Source organism: Cercospora kikuchii (genome assembly GCF_019650295.1).
Source record: "Cercospora kikuchii DNA, contig_00002, whole genome shotgun sequence".
Lineage (NCBI taxonomy): Eukaryota > Fungi > Ascomycota > Dothideomycetes > Mycosphaerellales > Mycosphaerellaceae > Cercospora > Cercospora kikuchii.
Genome location: NW_025408583.1, coordinates 3,257,749 through 3,270,993, shown reverse-complemented (window position 1 = coordinate 3,270,993; position 13,245 = coordinate 3,257,749). Strand labels below are relative to the sequence as shown.

General features: G+C 54.5%; 6 protein-coding genes across 6 annotated transcripts; 3 read left to right on the top strand and 3 right to left on the bottom strand.

Annotated features, from left to right (window-relative positions):
- Positions 1-238: 238 nt before the first annotated feature.
- On the top strand, positions 239-2,149 carry CKM354_000352800 (uncharacterized protein; the record flags this gene model as incomplete). Its single annotated transcript, XM_044798728.1, has 1 exon — positions 239-2,149. One exon carries the CDS (start codon positions 239-241, stop codon positions 2,147-2,149), a length of 1,911 nt encoding a protein of 636 aa, XP_044654663.1.
- Positions 2,150-2,234: 85 nt separating this feature from the next.
- CKM354_000352700 (uncharacterized protein) lies at positions 2,235-3,137 on the bottom strand (the record flags this gene model as incomplete). The annotated part of the gene is made up of 1 exon (XM_044798727.1): positions 2,235-3,137. One exon carries the CDS (start codon positions 3,135-3,137, stop codon positions 2,235-2,237), a length of 903 nt encoding a protein of 300 aa, XP_044654662.1.
- A 483-nt stretch (positions 3,138-3,620) lies between these two features.
- Positions 3,621-5,650, bottom strand: CKM354_000352600 (protein phosphatase 2A regulatory subunit CDC55; the record flags this gene model as incomplete). Its single annotated transcript, XM_044798726.1, has 4 exons — positions 3,621-3,644; positions 3,704-4,272; positions 4,323-5,116; positions 5,601-5,650. 4 exons carry the CDS (start codon positions 5,648-5,650, stop codon positions 3,621-3,623), a joined length of 1,437 nt encoding a protein of 478 aa, XP_044654661.1.
- Positions 5,651-6,777: 1,127 nt separating this feature from the next.
- On the bottom strand, positions 6,778-7,344 carry CKM354_000352500 (uncharacterized protein; the record flags this gene model as incomplete). Its single annotated transcript, XM_044798725.1, has 1 exon — positions 6,778-7,344. The coding sequence occupies one exon, from the start codon at positions 7,342-7,344 to the stop codon at positions 6,778-6,780; it is 567 nt and encodes a 188-aa protein (XP_044654660.1).
- A 2,958-nt stretch (positions 7,345-10,302) lies between these two features.
- On the top strand, positions 10,303-10,895 carry CKM354_000352400 (uncharacterized protein; the record flags this gene model as incomplete). Its single annotated transcript, XM_044798724.1, has 2 exons — positions 10,303-10,451; positions 10,505-10,895. The coding sequence occupies 2 exons, from the start codon at positions 10,303-10,305 to the stop codon at positions 10,893-10,895; spliced, it is 540 nt and encodes a 179-aa protein (XP_044654659.1).
- A 994-nt stretch (positions 10,896-11,889) lies between these two features.
- On the top strand, positions 11,890-12,989 carry CKM354_000352300 (uncharacterized protein; the record flags this gene model as incomplete). Its single annotated transcript, XM_044798723.1, has 4 exons — positions 11,890-11,999; positions 12,055-12,141; positions 12,231-12,451; positions 12,505-12,989. 4 exons carry the CDS (start codon positions 11,890-11,892, stop codon positions 12,987-12,989), a joined length of 903 nt encoding a protein of 300 aa, XP_044654658.1.
- Positions 12,990-13,245: the final 256 nt, after the last annotated feature.

Below are 13,245 nucleotides of genomic sequence, written 5' to 3'. Positions count from 1 at the left end.
GCACACTGCTAGTGTCTTGTTTTAGCAAGTTGCCTTTGAAGTCAGCGGCGTACTAGAAGCTGTAGTTGCCGGTTCGGTGACCTCAGACACGACTCGGGATTCAATGCCCGTTGGACGCCAAGACATCCAAAGACCTACACGATGTTCTTCTAGACCTTTGGCAAAAGATACTGCTCTTTGTCTCAGGCAGTCATCCATGTTGCGGACAAGAATTTGAAGATCGTCCACTGCATCAATAATGTGGTCTGTTCGACTCTACTCCTTGGCCTTGAGCCTACTGCTTCAATGCATTGGCCCAGCCGCGGGTCGTCCTTCGGGATGCGTGGACGATGTCGAGGCAGTTCGAGAGAGTGAAATCAAAGGCACACAGCCTCCCGTGGTTCGCTTCGAAATCTCCCTAACAACACAGTCAATCGACGCAGCTGGAATAGGCTCGCGGGAAGCAATCTTCATCAACGACGCCTTCATCGGACCTACCCTCTACGCCAACCAAGGCGATAGGATCGAGTTCGTTGTTCACAATCACATGCAACAGGACACAAGCATTCATTTCCATGGCATCGATCAGCGATCTACGCCATGGTCGGACGGAGTGCCAGGTCTGACACAAAGTCAGATCAGGCCTGGGGCGTCTTTCCTGTACAATTGGACTGCACACGAGGCAGGTACATACTTCTACCATTCTCACGCCAAATCACAAATGATGGACGGCCTTTACGGCGCGGTCGTCATTGCGCCGAATGACGAGACACCGCGTCCATTTCATCTTATCAGCAGCATCGAAGCCGATCAAGCGGCGATGCTCGCAGCGGAGAAGTTGATGCGACCCATCTTCGTCAGTGACTGGTCCCAGTACACTTCTGCGGAATATCACGGAATCCAGCATGCTGCGAATATTGATTTCTCGTGCATGGATTCTATCCTCGTCCAAGGGTTTGGCTCGCAATACTGTCTGTCCGAGGAAGAGCTTGACGATATGACGAATCCCATTGTCTTGCAGCTGTTGAAAGAGCTAGCGAGAGGACACATGACGCCCAAAGGTTGCATCCCTCCGTTGCAAATGTTCAATGGAGACTTTGAATTGCACCTGGAGAATGTGCCGGAGCTCGCCTACAACAAGTGCAAAGGAGGACAGAGCTCGAAGGGAAACTATACGATTGATGTTGACTCCTCGATCGGCTGGGCGGCGTTGACATTCGTCAATCCCGGAGGATTGTACCCTCTGCAGCTGTCGATTGACTCGCACGAATTGTACGTGTACGCTGTAGATGGCCAGTACGTGCACCCGATCGTTGCGGATCGGGTGCTGGTCAACACTGGGAGTCGAATATCCGTAATGATCAAGCTCGATCAAGAGAAAGCCAGACACGTTGTGCGAGTGGCCAACGACTACCTCAACCAGATCTTGGGCGGCTTCGCCGAGCTAGCGTACGATGGCGCGACAAATGCTCCTGAACACCCGCATCCGAAGACGAACTATGGCGGCAAGCTTATTAGCAGCGAGATGGTGTCGTTTGTGCCCGAGGACAGCAGCCCATACCCAGCCTTGCGACCTGCGCAGAGCGCCGACTCTACTTTCAAGCTTCGGCTGAAAAAACTAGGCCAACCTTATAGAGCGTACGAGTGGACGCAGACCGGCAGCCTGGGCTACAACATTAGCCATGAGCACGACGACCCTCCGTTGCTGCTGCAGAATGTAGAAGATGTTCCCGTCACAGAACTCACGCTGAAAACGCAAATCGGTGACTGGGTCGACCTCGTCCTCGTAACAGCAGGTCCATTCGCCCAAGCGCATCCAATGCACAAACACGGCAACAAGGTGTTCCTCATTGGCTCGGGTTCAGGGAATTTTCCGTGGGACAGCGTGGAAGAGGCAATCCCACATCTGCCCGAAGGCACTTTCAACTTCCAAGATCCGCCATACTTGGATACATTCAACACAGTGGAGATGGAAGGGCAAGCCAATGATACCTGGACAGCAGTCAGGTATAAGGCGGAGTATGCCGGTGCATGGTTGTTCCATTGCCATGTGCAAACGCATTTGTCGGGCGGGATGGGCATGGTCGTCCTGGATGGCGTGGATGCTTGGCCAGAAGTGCCCTTGGCTTATCAAGAGTGGAACGGATTCGAGCCACCTGCTTTGTCGTGAGCGACTGTAGCTTGAGACTGCAGAGACATAGTGCAGCTGTTCGCCCCATCGCTATTCGAATAATTGAATCAGACGCCGAGTGTGTTCACTTTTTCCCCTTTCTCTTCTTAAAGACCACTGCGGGCGTAGCAGCAGCTCCATCTTCTTGCTTGACATCTGCTGATGTGCCTGCTTCGACGTCTGGCACCGAGTTCAATGTGGTCGACCCAGCACCATCCTCCTCCTTGACTACACTTCCATCCTCTGTCTTGGCCTTCTTCTTCACCCCTCCAAGGAGAGCATCCAGATCAGCAGTATCGACCTCCTCTGTCTTGCCAGGATAAGTTTTGACGGTGCTTCCCCAAGCCTTTCGCATCTTTGGCGCAGCCTCTTCGTCTCTCGGGTCATCGTCATCATCAAATTTCCGCTTCACTCCGGTCTTATCATCATCCTCATCCTCGTGGTCATGTGATATCTCCTTCTCCTCCTTGACTGTATCCTCCCCTCTGCGTGCCTCTGCCAGAATCTCCGCAAGTGATCGGTTCACCGTGACTGCGCCAGCTGAGCTCGTATCAACCTCATGCGCATCGACGACTTGGTAAGATCCAACACCCGTGGCCTCCTTCTTCAACTCTTCCGGCAGCTCCACGCCCAGCGCAGCGAGCTGCTCCGCATGCGCCTTCCTCTGCTGTGCCGTCGATTGGGGAGGTGGAGGCGCAGGAGCAGGTTTGCCCATCTTGCCTACATTTTGTGAAGCGCCGCCGAGTTGCGCCGCTGTTGATTTCTGGCCACTGACGAGGCCGTTCAGTCTGTTGACTTCATCTTTGGCGCGCTGCTTCTCCCGCTCTTCTCGCTCCTTGCCCTTGTGCAGCTCTCGCAACGATCGCTGGATGTTGTTCTGGTGCTTGGCCGAGGCCTCGTGGTTCTTGCGCTCGATGGCCGTGTCGCGCACATATTGCGAGCAGAATTTGCACCAGTACGATGGCGTTGACTTCCAGTATTCTGACATGTCGAAGGGAGCGCGACGGAGAATGCACCGTCCTTGGGAGTTGGGAAGAAGTTCGCAAGCCCAAGGAAAGTTGCGTACAAGCGACGGAATTCCGCCCGGCAGCTCCACCTCTCACTCACTTCTCGACCGAACTCACAATCAATGGCCGGCAGTCTCCAGCATGCGGCCTTGTGCAGTACTTTCATCTGTCATCATTTTAATATGAAAAGTCGATTTATGCATTCGCAAGCACAACCATCACTGAGTAGAAGAGAAGCACAGCACGTGTAGTTCGACAACTCTTTTCATGTCAGGATATCGGCTTTAAAGACCGATGGGCTACATAGCACGCGCCATGATCGAGTACCGACCTTCCCCGTGGAAGAGTACTGCCGTTCCCATTCGCATCACTACCACTTGCGCCCATTCTGATTGACCATGCAAGATGCCGTCCTGCTTTCACTTTCCCCCCACTATTGCAAGCCTCTGCGCCAGACCTAAGGTCTACAAAGCCGAGAAGACGAACAGCTAGAATGAATGTCAGCGTTATGAAATTGACAAAGCGCAGCAAGGAGTTGGGAGCTTACGTTGTTCGTCGCCGCAATAGCAATACTGTCCTCCTGTGGATGCCACGACATGTGGAGGATTTTCTTGTTGAAGTCGATCTGGTCCGCGTCCGTCTCCTTGCGCATCCTCTGCGCCCCACCGACTGGACTGCTTGCTCGAGATCCCTTCTTGCCGTCCTTCGCACCGGCACTGTTCATGGGTGTAGGAATGCCCACCTTCTTGGCCTTGAATGCGCTCTTGTCGGCCTGCAAGACGACTTCTGTGTCCTTGCCTTCTTCTGAGGGATAGATCATGAAGTTGTTGTTGTACGAGCCAGTCATGACATTCTTGGCGTCTCCCGAGAACACAACCTCAAACTTGTCGAATATGCTGTCGTTTTCGTAGGTGTCACACAGTCTGGGTCGGAGATGCTCGTGGATAGGTATCGTCTTGACCGGTTGCTTCTCCATGTTAACGTCCCAAATCTTGACAGTCAGGTAGTCGCGCGAGAGAATGTATCGGCCGTCGTGAGAGAAGCGGACGTCTGAGATACTAGAGATGATCTCAGAGAAGAATGATCGCGAAGAAGGGTCTTCCTCTTGCTCAAACTCTGGGCTATGGTCAGTAGGAATCCGGCACACAATTCAGGGGGTCACGTACGCTTCGCGTGCTCATCACACAGCGCTCTCTGCCGCATGTCTGCCAGCTTGATCGTGCCCTTACTCGAAGCGTACATGAACCAATTGCAGCTGACCGGATGGAACTCGGCAGCTGTTATCACCTCCGTAAGTTCTTCCATGTTAGCTGGCTTGATGTCCACGATATTGAAGCTCTGGTCTTGGATGTTCAAGTTCCACAAGTTTATGCGCAAGTCATCGGAGCTGATAAACGTCTCACCGTCGCTGTTGACCGAGATGCTGTTGATGTGATATGCATGTGCGTTGGCGTACACTCTCCGGGGTACGGCAGCAACGACGGTATCGTGGTGCGTCATGCGTGGAAACTTGAGGTCTGCTACACTCTTGAATGCATGATTGGGATATCGAACGGGACCGCCGCCGTTGGCATTGCCTGTACCAGCTGGCGTGAGCTCGTTGGATAGGTTGTTCTCAGCCACCACTTTCAAGGACTTTTCAAACACCTTCCACAGCTTGATGGTCTTGTCGTTCGTTGAGAGCAGATAATGCGAAGCATTCTGTCTTCTGCACCACTTGATTTTGTTGATCTTTTCTTCAATTTCGAGAGATTTTAAGTAGTCGAACTCGGGCTCATGCGATTGGAATTCGGTGTGAAACTTGTACTCGCACGTCTTTTTCGTCTCATTACGTTCGAAGAGGACGACACGCCCGCCTTTGTCGCCGGTGGCGAGGTAGTTTCCCGTTTGATCGAATTCGACGGTCGAGATGATGTCGGCTTCTGTGATGTCCTCGACGTCGCCTTTATCGCCAAAGCATCTGCCACCACAATGTCAGTATCTATGTTCGGCCTAGGCTTCTCGCTTAATCTCATCAACTTAGGGCCAAAGCGTTCGCACTGCGTGAAATGCCACACTTGTTCCGCGACAGGAAGGTTGCTCTGATCCGCTCGATACTGCGGATCTTCATAGTCCTCTTCGTCCAGGTCTGTCATATGGTCGTGACGCTCGAATGGCACCCAAACTCCCCCGCCATCATTTTCTATCACCTCGTCGACACAGTCTCGCACTGATGCCGTTGCAGTTGGTGCGGGTACAGGCGTGCGAGAGGCTTGCGGTCCGTGTCTGCGAGAATTTGTCCGGTCGCCCAACAGCGATGATCGGATGCTTGAGAGCATGCTGCCGTAGCAATGTGGTGACTCGAAGCCCCGTGAAAGACTAGCTTGTCCTGTACAAATGCCGCCGCCGCCGCTCGTGTGCACAGGAGGTATGGTTGTGAGAACAAAGAAAGGGCAGGCACTTACTGCGTGAACTTCCAGGTAGGCTGGCTCCCGCCGTCCGCAGCTTCCACCATCTTCTCCAAGTGTTATCTGCTGTGGTCAATCGCTGGGGCAGGGGCGACAGCGCAAGCGAGTGTGCTTGAGTGCGCTGTCTGCGTGTCTGGCGACCGCAGGTGCCAATGCGGGGCCACGGGCTGTGCCTTGCGGGACTTGGAGCGCTGATACGAGCGTGGCGTCGACGGTGGCGGCGGTGAGGCGAGCACGGAGGTCGTGGAGGAGCGGTGGTGAAGCGCAGGTGGAGGTGGTGAATATGTCGGAGCTCTGGGGTGGCCCAACGCGAGCAATCTACGTCAGAGAGCGCGGTGATGCCGCAGCAGTCGGTCTGCTCTTCTCTCGCGCTCGACGGGCGGGCGGCGGGACGAGCAGAGGGCGCCGGTCGCACTCGGCCACGGCACACACAGTCACGGCGAAGGTGCAAGAGAGTGTGAGCGCGCACGGGCAAGGGAGAGTGACGAGGGGCGCGCGCGAAGAATGTCGAAGCAAGCAAGCAAGCAGGCAGGTGTGAGGTGGTCGGATGATGATGCTCTGCAAAAGAGTGGCAGGGCTGAAGATAGCACGGAAGGCTTGGCAGTCTCGCCCATGGGCGGCAGACTGGAGCAGCTCATTCATGATCCACCTGCGACAAAGAACCACCCAGCGCACTGCCTGTCTGCGGCCGTGCAGAGGAATGTCTCGTCGTCCCGTGCGCGCTCTGCTGCCGTGCGTCTAGCCAGAGTCTGCATGCGCTCTCGCTAACGACCTGCGCCTGAATGAGCGACACCAGGATCACCTCCCCTCTATATATTAGTCGTTGCACTTCACCTCTGCTCTGCATATATCTCTACCCCGCATGCCGTTGCTCAGGTTGAGGCCGCACATCGACCCAAGTTGGGTTCAAGAGCCCGCATCTGCGCCACTCCCACAGCATGCCGCGGCGAGAAGGCACTCATTCTCCCATCGGGACCGGACACAAAATCAGAATAAGAACTAGTGAATTTTGGCTGTCGTTATGTGTTGCGCAAATGGTATGTACAAGCCCGCTCGTTAGGTGCAATGTTCGCAACGCACACTGTCATGCCCTTTATAAAGAAGCGCCAGCACTCCTACCCGCATGTCCTTGCGCGTATAAATCCCATGAATCCCTCACAAACATGTCAGAAATCTACCGTCTCTCGTCCTGCCACATGGAAAATCTCGATTTTTGTGAACTGCTGTTGCTGCCGTTCATATAAGGGCTCGTCGGACTGCGGAATGGCGCCCCTAGTGTGCCTTGCGAGTGCCGCGTCAACTGCGAGTTTCGCGGACTGGTAACCGGGCTTTCCTGCATCAATGGGCGATCCATGGTTCCCTTTCGGGTGAAACTGGGAAACAAGCCCTGCTTGACACTCGCCATCCTGCTGAGCCCAATCTCCGTCGTAGATGCACTAGGGTTCCAGGCTGGCAACTTATCCCGCTCGTCCAGATAGCCCCGATCACTGTAGACGGGCAGCTGAGAGAGTCGCTTCTTGCGACCACTACGGCCGCAGCAGGAGCAGCATCTCTTGAAGCCTCCAAATGCATATGCACATGCAATGATCAGGCCTGCCAAGGCAAGGACCAGCAGGATGACAATGGCGGCGATAGTGCCTGGTGCGATCGAGATGCCACCTCCACCGTCGAACTTGAGACTGGAGGTATCGTCCTGCGTCACGATGGTGTTGTCTGCTGTGCTGGTTCCAGTAGAAGCCATGGTGTGCGGTGGTGTCGCTGCAAAGTGTCGGGTTGCTGTTAGTGGCTGGAGCAGACACAATCAAGTGCTGCGTGTCGGTCGATCCGATGTGACTTTACGTCGTGCCCTCAATTCGTGGGTCTGGCGCGCCGTTAGGTGCTTGAACTATGGGGTTGGTTCGTCCGGACCTCGGCAGTTGAGGGTGTAGCGAGGGGCAGTAATGTCGGAGTGTCTTTGGCGGTGGAAAAGAATGGCTAGAGTGGAGGATGAGGTCGACAGCAGGGTATGCGGTCTGTCGAAATGAATGAATAACGATGGAGCGCGACAGTCAGGGCGCGTGCAATGGCGTTGTCAATGACCGATTCGCCGGCGACGCTCAGTGGGTGGAAGGTGTCGATTGGTGCAGCGGCTGTGGCGGGCGCTCCAATTTCGCTCGACGCCGTTTGATGCTGCCTTCCAAGCTGGTTGTCGCTGGCAGGTGAGAGGGTGGTTATGGAGATTTAATGAAGCGAGAGTGTGACAAGGTGGGTTGTGCAGGGGGAGTAAAGAAAGGACCAAGGTCAGGTATGCAGCGCCATCGACGTACACGAAAGTGGGAGAGGGCGGAGAGGAGGTTGGGAGGGAGAGAGACATGCAGCGCGACAAGACGAGAAGACGGGACACGCCGACAGCTAAAGTGTGTTAGCGCCACGAAGCCTTCGGTCACTCAGTCGTTCAGCTCGTTCGGCGGGAGCCAAGCCAAGCGGGCGACGCTGACGAGTCGTCGTCAAAATAGCAGTAAATTGGGAGCGGCAGCGCGACTGGGCAAGGAGGTCGCTCTGACGCGGCGCGTGGGCATGGCGGCGGCAGCGATGCGTTGCGTGCTCACGAGCATTGGAGTGGAGGCATCGCAGGCTGTCTTTTCGACCGAGCCCGCCAGCATGGAGCGCGGCATGAAAGGTGTGGTATGTGGCACAGAAATGCCGGAGCGCATTGTTTGGAATCGAGTGCGCGTGCGCGGATCATGGCTCTCGTATTTGGGGAGGAGAGACAGGAACAGGATGCGATCGCTCCTGCCTGCCCCGCTCTCCTTCCCAATCAGTGCCGCCGGGGGTTGGCAAGACTGCTACACGTGTCAGCCGTTCCGCGGACCCAGCGCGCGACATCATTCTACAGAGAGAGCATCGAACCAGACACAAGCCATCGAGCATCGAGCACTGCACCTACACCCGCACCTCGTCGCCCGTCTTCATGTCGCCGCGGGCCTCCGACGCGCTGCGGTGGTCGCGGTGTGCAATACGAACACGAATGATGATGTTGCTGATCTTGCCTTCTCCGTGGTAGGCACGTGCATTGCAGACTTGATCCCAGTGTCCAAGGGGCTCCACGGCGATGACTTGAAGTCTTGAACTCGTTGCGCTGCGATTATCTTGAGCGCAGGCGAGAATTGCGAGTTTGCGACCACTGCACTTCCGTCGGTACAGGCCTTGCACTCCAGGTACCTCCAAAGCTTCGAGCTGGCACTTGCCGACTTCATGATTGCACTTGCTTGGAGAGAGATCACGCCTTCAGTGCCGAGGCGCAACGAATCCCAGTCTGGCAGGCCTTATAAGAGTATCATGTATCGACTGCACCATATTGCCCGCTTCGCTTCCTCGACGATTTTCGTTACTCGCCATTGCCGCGCCACTCCAGCAGAAAGGCACACCGAGAAGACCGCTCCTGACGAAGCGTTCAGAGCCCTGGGCACCAGACCTGCAAGCTGATCACTTTCGCTGCGTCTCCCAAGAAGTGTCCTCAAGCCCCAGTGCAAGTCAGATGGGCGAGCAAATATCTGGCTTGTAAGCAAGACTGCAAGACCAGCACCTACTCAATGGGCCTCACTGAACTCATGTCCGAAGACTCTCAACAACTGCCGTCCTATGTACGGTGCAGGTTCGTGGTTCTTGAGGCTTATGACGTACGCCAGGACTACAGCACAGTCTCGTATAATGATACGAGCGTCTGATGTCCTCTTGTGCAAAGCTGAAAAGTACTAACGATCGCAGCCAGGGTCTTGATACCACGTTCGCCCGATCGTGTAGACGGTCATCATAGCGATGGTCCAAATCAGCCATGCATTGGAAGGTTGCATTGCTGCATTCTCCAGAATTGTGCATTCATAACGCGCCGATCAATTGATGTGGAGAATAGGGCACGCCTCAGCTTGTGCAACACGTGCTGAGCTTGAATCGCTATAGGCAACCCCAGCCTGGCCCAGCTGCTTGGAGTGAATCTTTCGGGCAAAGCACGCCCATGCCCGGTCGCTTGTGGCGCACAGTTACTGGTGCAATTTCTTCTCTATAGCGAAGATCTCGCTGGGCAGAGTTTCTGTGCCCGCTAACCATCTACAGCTTACCCGATTGAGATCGTCTACCATCACTATTCGCCGACGTCAGCAAGCATACCGCGACACATGCTACATTCCAGACTCGCGACTGGTCTTTTTACAGCCCACTTCGACTCCACCTAGCACATCTAGCACGACTAGGGTCAGCACAGAAGCTGTCGCAGCACGTTGAGTTTCTCTTGGCGTAGAGAATACGAATGCAGCATACGTCAAACCATGCTACTCCAGAACCACTTCCAACAGGGTCTCTCGCTTCTGCGTACACATCGAGCAAAAGATGCACTCGAGATTCGCTTGCTGCGACTCAATGGGTATGATATGCGCCTGGGCTGGCGTGATGCTGTCTCATCCCGAGTCACCATGAACAACGATACGTCAGACAGCGAGTTCACCTTAGCATCAGGGTTTCTGAGCGAGTGGCGAGTTGTAGGGGAACAGGAGGGGAGATGGCCAAGGGCGCGCGGTGCCCTACGCCGAAGAGATGGAGCACAAGATATATAAGGACCTGCTTCGACCGCCTGAGATCCAACATCATCCTCAGCAACAAAGATCACAACGAGAACAGAAACAAACCCAATTTCCAAAGAAAATCAATTACTCCATCAGCCATCATGCAATTCACCATCCTTGCCATGACCATCCTGAGCGCTGCTGGTGCTTCAGCTGCTCCCCAAGTGGACGCGGGCTGCACACTCTCTTGTGGTGTGTGGAACGGATGCCGCGCTCGCGCTGTCATTGAAGGCAACCCTTTGACCGACTGGTTCGATACTCCTTTCACCTCGACAACTTCTGCATACTGACCATTTGCATTAGCGGTGCCGAACCAAACCGATGCAACTGCCAACAATTTGCCGATTTCAAGCCAAAGCGTGCTGCTGCTCCTGAGCCACAAATCGATGCCGGCTGCACACTTTCTTGCGGCGTGTGGAACGGATGCCGTGCCCGTGCCGTCATCGAGGGCGAGCCATTGACCGGCTGTGGTGCCGAGCCTGATCGATGCAACTGCCAACAGTTCGCGGACTTCAAGGTCAAGCGCGAGCCAGAGCCAGCCCCAGAACCACAAATCGACGCTGGCTGCACCTTGTCTTGCGGTGTCTGGAATGGTTGCCGTGCCCGGGCTGTTATTGAGGGCAACCCATTGACCGATTGCGGTGCTGAGCCAAACCGCTGCAACTGCCAGCAGTTCGCCGACTTCAAGGCATAGATGGAGCGATAGCAATAGGGGGCAGCACAATCGAATTGCTGCAGCAGACAGAGGAATGTCATATGATGATGTGGCACACGATCGTTCGCTGTACACTAGTGTGTATAGATTGAAGTCAGATCCAGATAGTATGCTGTATTCTGGTCGTAACATGTTACTCCATACCCGAATACCCATTCCTTTGTGCTTTTTCTTGTAATGAGCAAGATGATGATCCGAAACGAAATTGGTAAGTCCTTGATCTGACGTCTCCCGGTTCTGTTGCGTGGATGGAACTTTTGTTGTTTGTCCAAACTTCTGAACTTCAACTCCTGTATTCTAGTTTACCGTGTGTTTGACTAGCAAACGCCCATCATAGAGATAAAGTCTCTTGGAGTTTCACGTCCTGAGACACACTCCTCCGTGTACTCAAGGCTTCAGCCTTTTCAACAAGACCCAGTATACCTGACCTGATGCAGCTCTATACTCCATCACCACGCTATAGACACGACAGCGGTGATGAGCGGAACATTGCGGGACAAGACGTGCTTGCTGTAAATGTACCACATCCACTGCCCGTCTAAGTCTCAGGCGAGCGTCAGACGCAATCCCGGTAAGAATCCGTCCTGGAATCAACAGTCGAATTCACATCAAGTGTGCCATTCTCGCACGTGTTATGTGCGTTGGAAAAGCTTCACTTCAATGGGAAGAAGTGAGCTTCATCAGATGCAGACCCTGTGGAGACAAGTGCGGGTGAAGATGCGGCTCCACGCGAAACGCATGTGGCACGCGTTGACCAATGCGTGCCTCGCCGCGATCGGGACTCGGAGCTGACCTTGACCAGATTGTACTCGAGCTCTCAGTCACTTTTGTCTGCAGTTTCCACATACCATTGGAACCGCTTTACATTCACTCTCCGCTCTTCTTGTCCACCATTTCAACACCGGCCGCTCCTCGAACACCATAAAGTCACATTTCCACCGCTTCGAACGACACCGCTACCACCTCGCCCAACATGTCGACTGATAAGCCGCTTCCGTTCATATACCAGTTCGCCGCTGGCGCGGTAGCTGGTGTTTCCGAGATTCTGGTCATGTACCCGCTCGACGTGGTGAAGACAAGAGTGTAGGCAATGGGATAATTCTATCGAGTCGGAGCACGTCTAACACAATGTGCGCAGTCAGATCCAGGGCAGAGTGCCGATCCCAGGTCAGGACTTCTACACAGGCATGGGGGATTGCTTCAAGAAAATCGTCGCCAATGAAGGGTAAGTGAAAGATTCGTGCGGCGGTGACTGTGGATACGGGAGAAGGAATGGTTGAGTGTGCATCAAGCGCCAGAGCTGACGCAACGAAGTTTCTCGCGTCTCTATCGAGGCATTTCCGCCCCTATCCTCATGGAGGCGCCTAAGCGTGCTACCAAGTTCGCAGCCAACGATGAGTGGGGAAAGTTCTACAGGAACTTCTTTGGCGTGGCCAAGATGAACCAGTCTCTGTCGATTCTCACCGGAGCTTCTGCTGGTGCTACCGAGGCTTTCGTGGTGGTGCCGTTCGAATTGGTGAAGATTCGGTTACAGGGTGAGTATCTATCGATCTTCTGTAAGATGTCGCGACCACTAACTCTGGCTTAGACAAGGCGCAAGCGTCCAAGTACAACGGCATGATGGACTGTGTCACCAAGATTATCCGCAACGAGGGCCCACTTACCCTCTACCAGGGTCTCGAATCAACCATGTGGCGCCACATTCTCTGGAACAGTGGCTACTTTGGCTGCATCTTCCAGGTGCGCTCCCTGCTGCCGGCGAACCCAACCGGTGACAAGTCGATCCAGATGCGAAACGACTTGATTTCGGGTAGCATTGGAGGAACTGTTGGAACGATACTCAACACTCCAATGGATGTGGTCAAGAGCAGAATCCAGAACAGCACCAAGGTCGTTGGTGGAGTACCCAAGTACAACTGGGCCTGGCCAGCCTTGGGCACGGTCGCGAAGGAGGAAGGATTCGCCGCGCTGTACAAGGGTTTCTTGCCAAAGGTGCTGAGACTTGGACCAGGAGGCGGTATTCTGCTGGTGGTTTTCACGGGAGTCATGGACTTCTTCAGGAGCATCCAATAGATGGCCCAGCATGAAACTGCTCGAGATGCGACGGGCGTACGTTAGAGAGGCTGGCGGGCTGGCACAGTACTGCGTTCCCCATGCTGCAGCAGCGTGCAAACGCTCACCTGCCCTGTATCATAGTTAGAATCACAGCATGGCATGGCTCGCGATGATAGACGAATGACTTGTGGAACTGAAATGCACAAGAGCCCTCAATTTCTCATCAAATATTGACATCAGGCTGCCTCTAGTCCGCGTCGCGTTTTCGTGGTTG